This window comes from Miscanthus floridulus, chromosome 12, assembly GCF_019320115.1.
Source record: "Miscanthus floridulus cultivar M001 chromosome 12, ASM1932011v1, whole genome shotgun sequence".
NCBI classification, from domain to species: Eukaryota; Viridiplantae; Streptophyta; class Magnoliopsida; order Poales; family Poaceae; genus Miscanthus; species Miscanthus floridulus.
In genome coordinates this window covers 31,193,741-31,209,754 of record NC_089591.1, presented here as the reverse complement: position 1 = coordinate 31,209,754, position 16,014 = coordinate 31,193,741, and the positions used below count along the sequence as shown (strand labels likewise).

At 46.0% G+C, this 16,014-nt stretch overlaps 1 protein-coding gene across 3 annotated transcripts in view; it reads left to right on the top strand.

Moving 5' to 3' along the window:
- Positions 1-12,348, top strand: part of LOC136496396 (dynamin-related protein 3A-like) — a 29,611-nt gene extending 17,263 nt beyond the window's left edge. Inside the window, exons 10-20 of one of the 3 annotated variants that reach the window (XM_066492061.1) lie at positions 7,013-7,105; positions 7,193-7,285; positions 7,367-7,504; positions 8,019-8,132; positions 9,352-9,456; positions 9,577-9,592; positions 10,429-10,520; positions 10,612-10,752; positions 11,007-11,059; positions 11,156-11,255; positions 11,324-12,348. In XM_066492061.1, coding sequence (XP_066348158.1) covers positions 7,013-7,105; positions 7,193-7,285; positions 7,367-7,504; positions 8,019-8,132; positions 9,352-9,456; positions 9,577-9,592; positions 10,429-10,520; positions 10,612-10,752; positions 11,007-11,059; positions 11,156-11,255; positions 11,324-11,464 — 1,086 coding nt within the window. In that variant the 3' untranslated portion in view covers positions 11,465-12,348. Of the gene's footprint in view, positions 1-7,009; positions 7,106-7,192; positions 7,505-8,018; positions 8,133-9,351; positions 9,457-9,576; positions 9,593-10,428; positions 10,521-10,611; positions 10,753-11,006; positions 11,060-11,155; positions 11,256-11,323 lie in introns of all 3 variants that reach the window. The other 2 variants (XM_066492059.1, XM_066492058.1) reach the window with 2 other exon arrangements.
- The last annotated feature ends 3,666 nt before the right edge of the window (positions 12,349-16,014 follow it).

Here is a 16,014-nt window from a genome sequence, read left to right as displayed (position 1 = left end):
ATCAACCTAAGCACATTTTGGTACCCAACTCTTGTTGGGTCCTTTTGGGTTAGTCAACAAGTGCTTAGGCACCCAAATGGCCTTAGTACTAGTTTGTGGTGAACACATCACCTTGCTAGTGCTAACTCCATTTGAGGTCTTCCTAAGCATATTATTATAAACAAATGTGTTCGGCTTAGGGATGTTACCTTTTGGGCAATCATAGCTTAGATGCCCCTTTCTTCCACAAGCATAGCATATGCGACCTTTGTTTGCTCTATGCTTGTTTTGCTTGTATGGACATCCATCAACCTTGTGGCCCATCTCATTGCATCCATAGCATCTTCTTGTTGCAACTTGGGCTTCCTTTCTTGACTCTTGATATATAGGGCATTTCTTGGTAGGATGCCCCAATTTCTTGCTCATGAGACAAGCGCTTTGTCCATCACTCTTCACTTGCTTGGCCTCCTTGATTGAAACCTTTTGAGTGGCGGCTTCAACCTTGTCGGCCCAATTCTTATGTGGACACGTAGCCCACTCATGTCCATACAATCCACAACCATAGCACATCCTTTTTTCATATTTCTTGCTCTTGGTTGTGTTGGCCTTGCTTGAAATGTGATTCTTTTGTTGGGTTTTGGAGGAAGCAAGGTTTGAACCCTTCTCAAGCTTCTTCACCATGTTATCACGGTTATCTTGAGAAGGTTGTGCTTTCTCCTTACCCTTCAATCGAATCACATCTTTCTTTAATCTTTTCACCTCTTCTTTGAGCTCTATGTTTTCTATAAATTTTTGCTCAATCGAAGATTGGCTTGCTTGAGAAGCACACTCATTAGCACAAGAAATATTCAATTGAGATTGTGTACAAGTGAGTGTGTGAGTAGGAGGTTGAGATAATTTTACCGTTGTAATCACAACCTCATGAGCCACCTCAAGCATGATGCTTGATTCTACTAATTCTTCATGAGAGCACTTGAGATGAACATAGTTTGCTTGTAGCACATTATATTTGCTTGAGAGTTTATCTAATTTTGCCTTGAGCTCAAAGTTTTCCTTCTCTAGTTGTGAAACACTAGAAGAGGAGTTAGTAACTAAAGCATGCTCAATTGATAATTTTTCATACCTCTCATTTATGCCCTTTAGCTCTTGCAATTTGGAGATGAGAAACTTTTCTTGATTTTGAAGAGATTGCTCTTGTTTCTCATTCTCTTCCTCTAGCTCATCATTCTTCTCAACTAGCTTCATGAGAATGAGCTTGTCTTTGTTGCTTAGATGATCAAGAGTGTAGCTATCTTCAATTTCAATATCACTCTCTTCTTGATCATCTACTCGTGCTATCTCCTTGGCTTGATCTTTCTTGCTAGCCTTCTTCTTGCTTTTCTTGGCCATGAGACACAAGTGATGAGTATCATGAGATACTGAGGTTGACTCATCACTTGGCCGCCACCGGGCTTGAGCCTCATCATCATAGACTGCCTGCTGTCCGGCTGCCTCAGCCATACCGAACGTGTCTGGTAGGGATACCGGGCACGTCCGGCATGCGCTTGTAGACAGCGCAGTCACCTCGGCTTGCACCTCTTGCTCCGGCTCGGCGCTCTTGAGATCTTGTGAGGCTTCTTCGCTGCATGAAGACATAATGGACATATTTTCCATTGAATCGACCTCAAGTGCATCATCACATTTGGATTTTCCATATAACTCAATGAGTTTGTTCCAAATGAGATGAGCACTCTCCGGAGGTGGTTGTCCATTGAATATTGCCTCATCTTGAACCTCTGCACTCAATGTACTCAAAATGATATTAATAGCTTGAGCATTGAGTTGCACGCATATCTCTTCCTCTTTTGATAAATTCTTATAGTTGCTCCAATCAACTATAGGAAGAGGTATGCTTGCAAACACAATATGCTCAACAAGAGGACTAATATCTCTAAAAGCATTGAGTACATGAATTGACCAAGGTAGAAAGTTTGAACCATCATTTTGGAGAAGCATTGGCTCCAACTCGATAGGCGTCGACATCCTTTTCTCACGGCGGTGAAGCTTTGGGTGAGAACCTCGCTCTGATACCAATTGAAAGGACCTAGGATGTCGCCTAGAGGGGGGGTGAATAGGCGTTTCTGAAAAATCAACACCTTTAAAAGCGGAAACGATTAGTAATAGGAGTTTCCAAAATGGAAACTCCAAATCAGAGTAATACAACCCCTCACAAGTTAGCCACAAAGTGTATAAAAGATACTAGATAAACCTAGGGAGCCAAACAGCGGCAACCAAAGAGTTGAATCAAAATGCACTAGTCTGTTAATGTCGGAAGTCCCGACGTTTGGGTCAGAACTTCCGACGTGTCAGAAGTCCCGACGATTGGGTCAGAACTTCCGACGTGTCAGAAGTCCCAACAGTTTGAGTCAGAACTTCCAACGCAAACTGTCAGCACTTCCGACCCCTGCGGGAAATGAACTACAAGTGCTAAAATGAACTTTGCGATGCCGATAACTTACAAACCCACTTCCTAGTGGTAAGGTAAGGTGTTGGGTCACTCTCTTGACGTCGATAAGCCACCAATCCGTAGATCGAGTCCCAAACCCTAAGAAATAGCTAGAGAGAGGGAGACAACCAAATACAAGTAATTTCGAGCAAATCACAACAACAACAAGCACGCGGGAGACAAGAATTTATCCCGAGGTTCGGTAGCCCCACAAAGGAGTTCCTACGTCCTCGTTGTTGAGGTGACCACTTAGGTCGGAGTCTCTTCCACCTCCTTGCCTCACTCAAGGATACCACAAAGGTCACTTGAGTTTCTTCACTAGAAAACAAGGGTAATACAAACTTCCCAAGGCTCTTCCACAAGATGGAAGCTCTTGGGCGACGCCTAGCCGGCTAGGGGAAAATCCCCAAGAGTAACAAATGCAAATCAAACCGGCTTGACGAAGAAATCAAGTGCTCAAGCTTGCTCCAAGTGTTTTTCTCACTCAATCCACTCTCCAATCACTCAAACCCTTTGGGAATCGAAGTTGGAAGTAAGGGAGTGAAGAGAGGGGAGCCTAGAATGCTTGGGGGCTGTTTGGCCGAGTGTTTGTCGCAATGAAATGAGTGGGCAACGGTTAGAAGTGAGGAGAGGGGTATTTATACCCCAAGTGAAAATCAAACCGTTCAGATCTACGTCGGAAGTTCCGACGCAGATCTCGGGACTTCCGACGTATGAAGAAAACACTGTTCACAACAGGTCAGAAGTCCGTGTGTGCAAGTCAGTGTCGGAACTTCTGACAAACGTCGGGACTTCCGACGGTCATCACTTCCGACGTACGTCGGGACTTCCGACGGTCATCACTTCCGACGTACGTCGGGACTTCCGACGGGCACAGTTAAACAAACAGCCAACACCGCTGAGGCCGGGACTTCTGACTGTCGGGACTTCCGACACACGTCGGGACTTCCGACTGTCGGGAGTTCCGACACACGTTGGGACTTCCGACGTCCACAGTCACCGCGCAGGCTGTGACTGAGAGTCAGCACTTCCGGCAAGAGTCATGACTTCCGACTGTCGGGAGTTCCGGCTTACGTCGGGACTTCCGACACCGACAGTCACAGAAAATTATTCTATGTGCTCGTGAAGTGCTAGAGTGTCTCATTATTGATTTAGTTATTATGCTTGAGCACTCTATCTTCCTCAGACCACCTAAACTTGCATCCCTCTTAATAGTACGGCATTCCTATTAACTCAAATTTAAAAGTATAAGGAAATTAAACCTTTTGAGTTGATCTCTTTGAACCGAAGCCGTGTTTTCCAATCTTCATCAAGTGAGGGTGCCAATCATGTTGATATTGATCTTTTCACTTGAGCATAGCCATCTTGAGCACGTGACTTGATTCCATTCATCAAATATGAATAACTCCAAATGCATCAAGTCACTTCCAACGCTTTGTCTAATATAGGTTTGATCCTCCACATCAATATGACTATCGCAGCTTGATTAGTACCTCAACTAAATGCAAGTACTTCCTTCTTCACCCTAGCTAGGTTCTTCGGCCGCCAAGCCGTCGCTTGCCCTTCACCCTTGCTTAGTACCTCAAAGCCTTTCCTTGCTATCTTCACCATCTCAAGCCATCAAGTCACATCTTGTGTTGAATCATCCATTCATTTGTATTGTTGTCTTTTTCTTTTCAATTTAGCAAGCTTCAAATATGAGACCATTCCATATGCAATCCCTCATGTCTCATTAATTAACTTTTATCGTGCTTGCTTTCACATAGATCATTGAAATCCCACAATAAATAAGCCTTCACATGAATTCCATTTGCATTGTTGTCTTATGCTTGAACTAGATTGTTTATACAACAATACATCATTTTTGGCTTTATACAATTTCATCAAGTATCTGTGAGATAATCAATTTCCTGTCTACACTTAGCAAACGGGTTAGTCCTTTAATCACGTTGTCATTCAATCATCCAAAACCCACTAAAGGGCTAGATGCACTTTCACCCACACACGGCCAGACTTGGCATTCTCCGTCGGCTACGTTAGTTGGTTCATGCAGCGACCGACGACGGAGCACCAGCAGGCTGTGAAAAGGATCATCCGCTACGTTGCGGGGACTCTCGACCACGGCCTCTACTACCCGAGGTGCCCTGGGGCGGCACACTTCGTCGGGTACAGCGACAGCGACCACGCCGGCGACATCGACACCAGCAAGAGCACGAGCGGGATCCTCTTCTTCCTCGGCAAGTGCCTCGTTAGCTGGCAGTCGGTCAAGCAGCAGGTGGTGGCCCTGTCCAGCTGCGAGGCCGAGTACATAGCAGCCTCCACCGCTTCGACTCAGGCGCTCTGGCTCGCTCGACTGCTTGGTGATCTCCTCGGCAGAGACACTAGAGCGGTGGAGCTCAGGGTGGACAGCAAGTCCGCTCTGGCCCTGGCAAAGAACCCCGTGTTCCACGAACGCAGCAAGCACATCCGGGTGAGGTACCACTTCATCCGAGGCTGTTTGGAGGAAGGGAGCATCAAGGCGAGCTACATCAACACCAAGGACCAGCTTGCAGACCTGCTCACCAAGCCCCTTGGGAGGATCAAGTTCCTTGAGCTCTGCTCCAGGACCGGGATGGTTCAACTCTCCCACAAGACGACGCACAAGACTTAGGGGGAGAATGATGGATAAGTCTCATGTGTGGCTGGTCTTTGTAGGGCTATGCTGCCCACATGGTCCTTGTGGCTGTTTTTCTGTTTTTAGGACAGCATCTTAGACTAGAGGACAGCATCTTAGAGGACAGCATCTTAGACTAGAGGACAGCATCTTAGCTAGGACAGCCTATTAGCATCTTAGACTAGCATCTTAGACTAGCATCTTGGCATATGCTTGGCTGGCTAGCAGCCTATAAATATGTAACCCCAACCCCTCAGGTTGGTATGGCATTTGTGTGAGCTTGTGTGAGAAATAGACAAGAAAAAATTGCCCCAACTCCTAGTGTCATCCTCTCTCGATGAGAGTAAGAATTCTCCTACTACCAAGAGTGAGAATTCAGCGACTAACATTCTTGTCGGTGAGCCGAACGAGCACTAGGCCTGCAACCGTGGCATAGGAGGTGGCGACGTCGGCGTGGTTTGTCTTTGGGCGGCCCTGATGGCCGGCCACAACGACCCTGTTCTGCCCATGGCCTTTCATCTGCAATGGCTATATGTTTAGCTTGCGAGCTGCATGCGGTTGCGGACGATGGGCAACTTCTCCTGGCTTCGGAGGAGCAGCTGTGTTGACCGCACGCAGTGTTCTGTGACCACGTGCCGTGGTGCTTGCAGGACCAGCTGGCAAGCAGTGGTGTGGCCGTTGTGTGCAGGTGTGAGGAGGGATGTGTTGGGCAAAAGCCTTGGCCGATGTTAGCCAGAGCCGACGGTGGCGACACCTCTGAGTATCGTTTCCTTCCTTGGAAGCATTGTTGAGGCGCCTCCCCTCTTCTTCTGAGGAAACTCCACCTAGGGTCCCTAGGTAGGTGAAGGCGGCGCTCAGCGTCGTATCCTTCCTACAGACGCCGCCTAGAAGATCCTGCACTGCCTTGATGGATGCTCGTCCGCGTGGGACATTTACTCTTACCTGTAAGCCTCGGGTTCGCTACATGCTTGTGGCACAGCTATGGCTTTCCTAGGGTGGATCAGTGGCGAAGTTGGAGCTGCTTTCGTTGTGGGGGTGCAACAAAGCTTGGCAACGATGACACGCTGTGTTCACTTTCTTTGGAGCCTGGGGCTTGTTGTGAGTAATGAGTAGGTGGCAGCATGTTAGGGCTTTGGCTGATGTTTGTTGTGGGAAGCCGGAGCTTCTTATCGCTATAACTTGTGATGATGACGTGTGGTGGGCTCTGTCGGTTGTGTATTATCTTTGTGTGTATGTGGGTTGCTTAGGGCTAGTTGTCTGGCTTGTTGTGTTTAGGTTTTTCGCCTATTTTCCTTTACTAAACCGCGACTGATGTTCTTAGGCCTGGTTTTCCTAATAAATTGGGTCAATTCTATTTCTTCTTAACTGAAAGGCAGAGCTCCTGCCATTGCATTTAAAAAAAAGTTTCCTGCTGTCCTAGTACTGGACATATCTCAGTAAAGTTATGCTTCAGGCAAACAGCAGTTAAGCTTCGGTCATAGTATCTTTTGGCTGCTAAGTCTGACTTTATGCCTCTTGCCTCCCTTATTAACATGCCCTGGGACAAAAAAAAATTGTGTGCAGTGCATTGTGTGATCGAAGAATATTTTCCTGCCACAAAAGTTCTCTGTCTATTTCTAGGTTCCCAATATCATACATTCATACTTTTGTGCTGTCAAGTTATTTGATGTACCTTACTAGCACAACAAACTACTTTAACCTTTATTTGGTACCAGGATGTGTTGGAAAAATGATCTTTGTTTCCTGTTGTTCTGAATTAATTGGTTCTGATGCCTTCCTATCCAACAAACCGTTATTTATCTCCACAATTTCATTAGCAAGAATATGCATTGTCCTTCTGCCTTGTCTGGTGTTTGTGTAATTTGCACCTCTTAATTACCTACTCATACCAGCAGGAAATTGACCCTTGCAAGAGTATTACTGATGAAGATATCTGCACAACCATCCAGAATTCTGGCGGTCCAAAAGGGGCTATGTTTCTGCCCGAGGTTTGTCTTTCGCTAGATTATGTTTGGTATTTCTACTAACTTGTGTTCTTTTTACATAATGCTTGTATTTTCCTTTTTGAGTTTTAGGTACCATTCGAGATTCTTGTGCGAAAGCAGATAGGTCGCCTACTTGACCCAAGTCTTCAGTGTGCCCAATTTATCTATGATGAGTTAATCAAAGTACGTGTTCATAACTCTTGTATGCTTGTATCCTGTGAACCTTTAATTAAAATGTTTAGAATGTTATCCTATTTGATGCAGATTAGCCATGGTTGCTTAATCTCTGAACTTCAGAAATTTCCAGTTCTTAAAAAGCGGATGAGTGAAGTCGTTTGCAGTTTCTTGAGAGATGGTCTTCGACCTGCAGAAACAATGATAACCCATATCATCGAAATGGAGGCAAGTGTTTACTTTCCTATATTCTGATCTTCCAATAGCATGTAGCTACTGGATTGCTCCCACAAAAATTGTCTTGTTTGTCCCCTCAGTACATTCTTCTGTCAGTAGGTAATCATTAACCATTGAATTCCTTTTGCATTCAAAATTATTTAGCATTGATCATTAAAATATTTTATTGCGTGCCATTGGATATCTGTATCCTTTTCGAGGTAGCAAGGTTGAGTCTGTTACCAGTTTTTCATAAATCTTGTTGAATCATAAAGAATCATTTTTTTCGAAGATCTTCATTTGCCACTTCAAAGACATAATCATATAAGTCAGATGTTTTACTAGCTTCCTAGTCATGTTTTTTTTTTATTTGCTATTTTCTAGTGAAATTGCGTATACCTGCTAATATGGAACCCATTTGATTTAACCTGCCCTTGTGCTGTTCTGCGTGTACTTAATATCTGTATTGTTTATTTTCTTATGTTTCTTTGAGTAGCGACAAGTCTGTGCACCTTTTTTTTTATAGATGGATTATATAAATACTTCACACCCAAGCTTTGTTGGAGGCACCAAGGTCGTTGAACTTGCAAAGCATGAAGTTCTACCTCCCAAAACATCAGCTTCACTATCAGGTCGTAAGGTATTACATATTGGGCTTGTACCTTTGCAACCAAAATCTTGTACTTTGCCTTTTATTTTCTCCTGTACCTGAATGTCTGTTCTGCTCTGGTACAAAAGTTTTTAAGTTCATTTTGGAGTGAAATACACTAGTGGTCCCTAAACTATTCCCATGGTCCATTCTGTCATCATGCTGCGGAGAGACGAGCTCGCGGCTTTGTCAATGGCAAACTGTCAGCAATGGAGAGATAGGAAGAGAGATGACAATGTTGACATGCCACATAGACAGTTTTACACATTGATTTGGGAGACCTGGACCTCAAGTAGCACATTGAGTTAGGGGGATCCAGATCTGGACTTTAATAGCTTATTTATGATAAAAGTGCAATACTTTATTTTATATTTACAAAATTGCTCATATTTTTTTTGTTCAGTTTAATAATTCCATGGTACACTGTTGTGCTAAATGAAGAAAATGATTCATTGAAAGAAAAAATGGATCATTTTTCATGATCACCGTGAAACCTATGTGGATTACTGTATTGATATGGTGTGAGCTGGGTGTTGGGCCCTGGGATCCCTGCACAGGTAAGCAGCAAGCTTACCAGCACACCCACACACACTCAGCTGGATGTTGAAGAAGGGGTGAGAACAGCACACGCACACAACACAGCACAAGCACCAGCCCTGGTTGAAGCTCTGCTTCTGAATGTGGCAACTGAACTAACTTCCATTGCCTTTTGGTGTAGTATATGTACATACAACAAGTACCATATAAGGTACAAAATGTACTACTCCTGTGTCCTCTAGGACGTGGCTGGTAGAAGCCCACTATATGTACAAATTTGACTAGATGGCTTGCTGCCATTTTGCTACAGTACCAGTACAATCTTGTACTAGATGGCCTATTGCCATCCTTGCTACAGCACCAGCAAGTGGACAACAGGTCTGACCAGCTGCTAATCCTAATCTGCAGCACGCAAACAAAAGGGAGCAGCAAATTATCTTACACTGGGTTGGGGTCTGACCGTCTGAGGACCAAGTGTATGGCACTTACCCTCATCTTTGGTTCTGTCTGCGCCTTGGTAGACAGGCTTTAGAGAGGGAGGGAGGGGAATGGGCTGGGGAAGGATATTACTTATTCAAATCATTCATGTAATCTATTACTTATTTGGCATTGTCTTTTTTTACTCTGGGCTCAAAAGTATTGCTGGTTACCACTTCGCTTCCCTTCACTGTAGGATGGTACTATGGTTGGTTCTGAGATACAAAAAACAGCCGAAAGAAGCCAAAAGTCACGTGCTGTTTTCGCAAGAGATGCAACCAGAAGAGCAACATCTGAACAGGCTAGCAGAGTTTGAAATACTAGTTTTTCTTGAAAGATTTCGTATATGAAGGTATTTACAGTTTCTTTTTTTCTGCTTGATTTCTTCGTCCATCCTGTTTCTGCTTGATTGGGATTGCAGGCTTCTATGGAAGCAGGTAAATTGCTCACCTGTGATTATGCTAATCGCATGCTTCACCTGCATTCGTTTTTCTTTATGGATTGCAATGTTGTTTTGCGGTTGCATTTAATTGATTGTTTATTTTGTTGCACTAGACATGGCAGCTGTTTGAGCGTAGTGTTCTTTTCAAAGTAGTAGTGTTTGCTCTGGAGCCACTCTTGTGCTAATTTAGATGTAATGATATTTGTGGTCAACTCAATTGTAAATACCTCATATTCTTTGAATAACAAAGCACTATGTTCACTTGTTTAGCACTCTATAAATGGGCCTAAACTGGATAGAGCTAATCTTGTGGATGTCCACATGGCAAAAATCAAGACCTACACATTACTGGAAATTTCTAAAGCTATTAACTAGAGAGTATGCATTCTACTTTTTTTTTCCTGATTTTCATAGTGTCTGAAGGAAACAGCCAATTGCTAGTAAGTCATATTTCTTTACCAAGAAGTTGAAATTTCCATAGCCCCATGCTGGTCTAAAATGAGTTTCAATCAGTTACAGTGGTACATGGAAGAAAAATGTGTTAACATCTACAACACCAAATAAATGCAGTATCAAGACATCCCAAGATGGAGTTACTGAAACTAATTTGATGCTGTAGATGTTTGTGCATTTTTTTTCCAGAAACTTGTTCAATGTTAGAGAAATTTAACTTAGGACAAATTATATTTTTGGAATGAGTATGTTTCTATTCACAGTTACCATGCTATCTTCTTTTGTAGTTGCAAATTACAATGTATAAACTGGTTTGAGTGTTGCAGCTCAAGACTAAGAGTTTGACTTTTATTCTATTGTCTTCGTTTGGAAATATAGAAACAAGTCTGACTGGTGGTAGTCAGATAGGTAATTCACAGGTTGGTGGGAATTCATCAAGCAAATTACCCTCAATCATTCCTCTAAAAGAGGTAAAAGTTTACTGTCACAAGTGAGCATAGGAAATTGGAACTCATCTAGTTTTAATACTCAATATCTGATTGTTCTCCATGTCTGTACTAGCCACCCATTACCTTGAAGCCATCAGAAACTGAGCAGGATGCAACAGAGGTAGCCATTGTGAAACTATTGATCAAATCCTACTATGACATTGTGAGAAAAAGTATTGAGGATGCAATCCCAAAGGCTGTAATGCACTTTCTGGTAAGTTTACCTTACACAGTTGCTGTGATATCAGTAAAGGCTGCTTTGGTACTATGTACTTCCAACTTCCTCACGCAATAATTCTAGAGGGTTATGATATTTAATCTCCACCAAATGTCTGGATAAAGCTTTATTGCCTGACTTAGAAGCTACCCTACTTAGAGGATTTTGTTTTATGGTAGATGTATACTATTAGCACTCATAATTACTGTCTAATCAGGACACTGATGTTTGACAGCATTGTTTTTTGGCAGGTGAACCATACGAAGCGGGATCTGCACAACTTTTTAATTCGCAAACTATACAGGTGCATAAGTCAACATTTGGTTGTCTATTTTCTTATGGACAGTTCTCTTTAAGTGTTCTGATTATAATTGTTCTGAAACAATGATATGTTGTGCAGAGAGAACCTGCTCAATGAATTGATGAGGGAAACTGACGAAGTACTTATCAGAAGGCAGTGTATTCAAGAAATGCTTGAAATTCTTAAACAGGCACATAGGGTATTTACAGTTTCTTAACTGTTTGTATTTTCATATTTCCTGCAGTTTTTGACAGCTTTGTTTTGTAGACACTCGAGGAATTCCCCTTTGAAGCTGATAAGATTGAGAAGGGCTACAGCCTTACTGAACATGCAACTGGCCTGTCAAAAATCCATGGAGTCAGCGGGGACAGCACAAATGGCATTTACACATCCTCCCCTAATTGCTAACCTCCACATCGAGCGTCTCATGTGGTCCTATAGAGCAGCATGCAGCAGTGGTATGTACCAGTCACCAATGGAGCTTGCCTTTCCGCACCAATGGTATGTACCTGTTACCAATGGAGCTTGCCTTTCCGCACCAGTGGTATGTACCTGTTACCAATGGCACTTGCCTTTCCGCAACAGTGGACCTTGATCCCAATTTCTGAGGTTTTTAAGAAATGAGCTTGAGAGTTACCTGTAAATTCCAATCTTGCTAGCAAGCAAACTGCTTTCTAGTAGAAAGCTATTTGCTGGTAGAGAACTTTAATTTTTTGTTGTCCAAATTGTCACAGCCCACATCAATGCAATAGTGGATAGGGGCAACAGGGTAGTTGTATAGGGCTATATCCAATATTCCAATTTGCCCTAGGTATCAATTTTGTCTCCAATGAGAATGGGAACATACTAGTGTAACTACGAGCGATTGAAGCAATCGCCAAGTTGAAGAACTTCATTTATAAAATCTGGACAAAACTGATGCATCACGCATTCATGCTGGAGGGATTCATGCAACTATTGTCTGGCCACCCCATTTCTGAGGCACCATGAGTTTTGGAGTCATGGATTTTGGTTGAATAGGTTGGAAACATTCAGCGCCATGACAATTGCTTTCTTGGTTCTTATCAGTATTATGATTGAAAGCAAAACTATATCTTGTTTCTGGCATGCCATAATCATTTGACGATTTTGGGATAAAAGCCAAGGAGATTGAGGCGTACTATTTATTTGTTTGTTTTGTATATTGATGCACAATACTGTAGGCTAGACTGATCCCTATTGTTGGTCTCTGATCCTATAACTTCTGTTGTGTTTTGTGCATCATGTGAATTCCAGAATATCTTTGAACACTACTTGGAAGTGAGAAGTCTCATTTACGAGTGCTTTTTATCGAAGCCTTGTGTGTGTGTGAGCGTTGTCTAGACATGTCATCTCGCTCAATGGGTTAAATTTTGTTAAGACCATCACCATTGCACATTGGTGAGGTACTGAGGTGACTAGATATAGGTCAAATCTAATCGGTTATCTCCACGTCTTTTTATTCTGCATGTTCCTACAATGACCACATCATTACATAGGTGCTTTGCTGATACAAGTCTCAAGTGTGCGAACAAATTTCCACTCTTTGATGGTTAGCATATATGTGAAGTGGAAATATTAGACGATTAGTGCCGAGTGCTTAGGCTTGTTTGACCATCAAATTGGTGTTTTGCTCTAGGCTTAAGCTTAATGTTTAGTGAGATTTGCATCTCTTGCCACTTGGTGTTCGAGCGTACCATTGTTATATACTAGGGACTACTTGTAATCTTATGAGATCATAATAATCGTGTGTGGTGTGACCGCCTAACTTGTACCGGAGGGATCGAGGTATGTACTGTCGGTGTTTCGTACAAGCACCGGCAAGTAAATTTATAGTAATGCGCGTTAGGCTCGGATGGTGCGCTAAAGGACACAGGATTTATACTGGTTCGGGCGGAACGTCCCTACGTCCAGTTTGTTGCTGCTTGTGTTATTAGCACCGTGAACGGTCTGTAGTAAGGGATACAAACTGCCGAGAGAGGGACTGGTCCCAAGTCTCTGATCGAAGGATTGAAAGATGGTCGAGAGCTTCGTAGCTGCTCGTGTGTATGAGTGCGTTCTATTGTTCGGTCCTATTTTTTCCGTCCCTTCGATGGAGGATGCGCATCCCCTTTTATAGATGAAGGGGGTGGCTTTACAAGGGTGAGGACTCCAGGATGCGTATTCTACTTAGTCTTGTGGCTTACGTCTATCCGATCAGGTCCTCCATCCTGATGAGTGCGAAGGAAGATAAGTGCTTACGATATTGTCGATGTCTCTGTAGGATGTCAGGCTAGTCACAGAACGCTGCCCTGCGCAGGGTATGGGCTGTAGTACGGTGGTTTTGACTTATGAGCCTCTCCCAGCCCCGCTCCGTGTGCCTTCTGGTTCCCATGATTCCTTGTTGGGAGAGTTCGGGGTCGGGGTCCGGTGTGGCACCGTGGCCAAGGCCTTCCGACTGGGAGGACCTGAGGGGTCGGGAAGCGGGCGCCGCTCCCTCGGGTCCACAGCGTGGTGACGGAATACCCGTCGTCCGTGGAGATAGCAAATCCGTTCTTGGAGCGTAGCGGTTGTCGTATATCTTTGTTGGGTTCCGTGTCCCAGAGCTGAAGGCGGCGCCTACAACTCTACAGGGTGAGGCGTACACACCTGTAATACCTTTTGGGCTCTGCGGCGCCCGGAAGGGTCTAAAGCATCAGTCCTGTCGTTCCCTGGCAGTCCTTTTCCTGCCAGGGCGCAGGGTATGGTCGTTGGAGCCATGGTTGACCCGAATGTCTTGTCTCGTCCTGTACCCATCATTATGAGGGATAGATATCGATCAGGGCGAGGCTCGTTCTGGGCCGTCGGGTGAGGCGGAGATCAATCCCTATCTCTTGGGCGAGACTAACCCTATCCCTCTGGGATCGGGCGAGGCGGAATCCATCCCTTAGCCCTCGGGCGAGACCGAGCCCGCCCTATAAGCGTCGGGCGAGACGGAGTTTGGCTTTGAGCCTTTGGGCGAGACAGGGTTACCCCACAAAGGCGTCGGGTGAGGCCGACCCTGCCCCTCCGGGATCGGGCGAGACGGAACTCATCCCTTAGCCCTCGGGCGAGACCGAGCCCGCCCTCGAGGTGTCGGGCGAGACGGAGTTTATCCCTCGGCCCTCGGGCGAGACCGAGCCCGCCCTATAAGCGTCGGGCGAGGCGGAACCGAACTCCTGTTACTCGAACAAGGGATGACATGACGCCTTTATGCGTCCGGAAGTTTTTCACGTTTGGTGTTTATCGGTTCCGCCTTCTGGGGTACCCCGGTATTAGGTCCCCGACAGTAGCCCCCGAGACTCTAGGTGATTCGGGTAGAACCGCCTGGAGGGTGTTTTTGATTTCGCCGAAGCTAATTTGCCGGAGGGTGCGCGCGAGCGCACCCGATGGGTGTAGCCCCCGAGCCCCCGGGTGACTCGAGTTGAGTCGCCTGGGGGGTTGTATCGGCCCCTTCGTGGGTAAGGCTGAAGGACCTAGTTTTTCTTCAACCGGGTGTTTTTTCGAGTGGGTCGTGTCGTCCCGTTCGCTGGGGATTGAATTGGAGCTATCATAACTGGTGCTTCTGCCCTTGAAGGTGGATCGTTCGTGGATTCCTTTTTAGTTGGGCCGGTCGGCGAGTGTCTGGGCCCTTGGTGGTCCAAAGAAAAAGAACAGGCCTTTGTGGCTGGCGCTTCCCTAGTGGGTAGAGAGTCCGGATTCACTTGGGGAAGGCGAACCATCCGCCGAGATTTTTGGGGTGAGAGGATAGGAACTGCGGGCGCGTGTCCCGCGACGTGACGCGGTGGCGCGCGTGGCAGGCCCGGAGATCGAGGCGGATGGTTGCCCTTCTTGCATCCGTCGCCCCCTATAAAACCACGGGGTTCGCCCCCAGGATCCCGTATTTCGCTCCCCTTCCTTTGCGTTCTAAAACATCCGCCGCCAATCTTTCCAGCCTCTCGCGCCCGCATCGCTTCCGTCGACCGGCCTGCGTTCGTGCTCCAGCCGCCGTTAAGCTCGCGCCTGCCCTTCCCCCCTACTGCCTCAATGGAGTTGTGGGGCAGATCAAGCATCACCTCCCGGCGTCTGGAGGGCCTCGTCCGCCGTGGCCTTCTCCGCCCACTGTCCGCCGTCCAGGAGTGGTTGCTTCCTGGCGACGAGGGTGAGCCGGTACCGCCTGAAGGGTATGTCGTCTCTTTTGCCCTCTTCCATGAGCGGGGGTTCGGGGTTCCCGCGCATAGATTCCTTCGGGGGCTATTAGATTACTATGAGGTAGAGCTGCAGCATCTAACTCCCAATGGGATACAACATATGGCAGCGTTTGTTGCCCTGTGCGAGGGTTTCCTGGGGATCGATCCCCACTTTGATCTGTGGCGGTATTTCTTTAGCGTTAGTCTGTCGAAGAGGAAGATTGGGGGGACAGAAGTGAACGCGCCGATGGGGTGTGCCAGCATTCATCTGCGCCATACCCGGTTGAAGGGTTACCTGTACATGCGTCTGGCTACATCCAACAAGGGATGGCATTCGCAGTGGTTTTATGTTAGGGATGATGCGAGTGCCCCCCTACCGAAGTACACCGGACGTCTTATTGTGGATGCTCCGGCGTCATGGGGCTGGGGCGTCCAGGCTAAAGACAAGAAGCACATCTCCGACCTTCTCTCCGCCCTCCATGCCCTGAAGGGTCGGGGTGTAAAGGGGTCGGGGATTATCGGTGCCTACCACGCGAGGAGGGTGGCGCCACTGATGGCGCGTGTGCTTCCCCTGCATCGGATGATGCCAGGGATATCGTTCGAGGGGACGGTGCTCGTTGACGAGGCACTCCCTTATTCGGAAGTGGCGCAGCGTGTCAAGGAGGCGACGGAGCCGACGAAGGATTCTGCCGGCATGGTCCTCGACATCGTGTATCCGGTGCCCGGGCATCCCCCAATGCGGCCGGAGCCTGGGTTCTTCGAATTCGTAAGCCC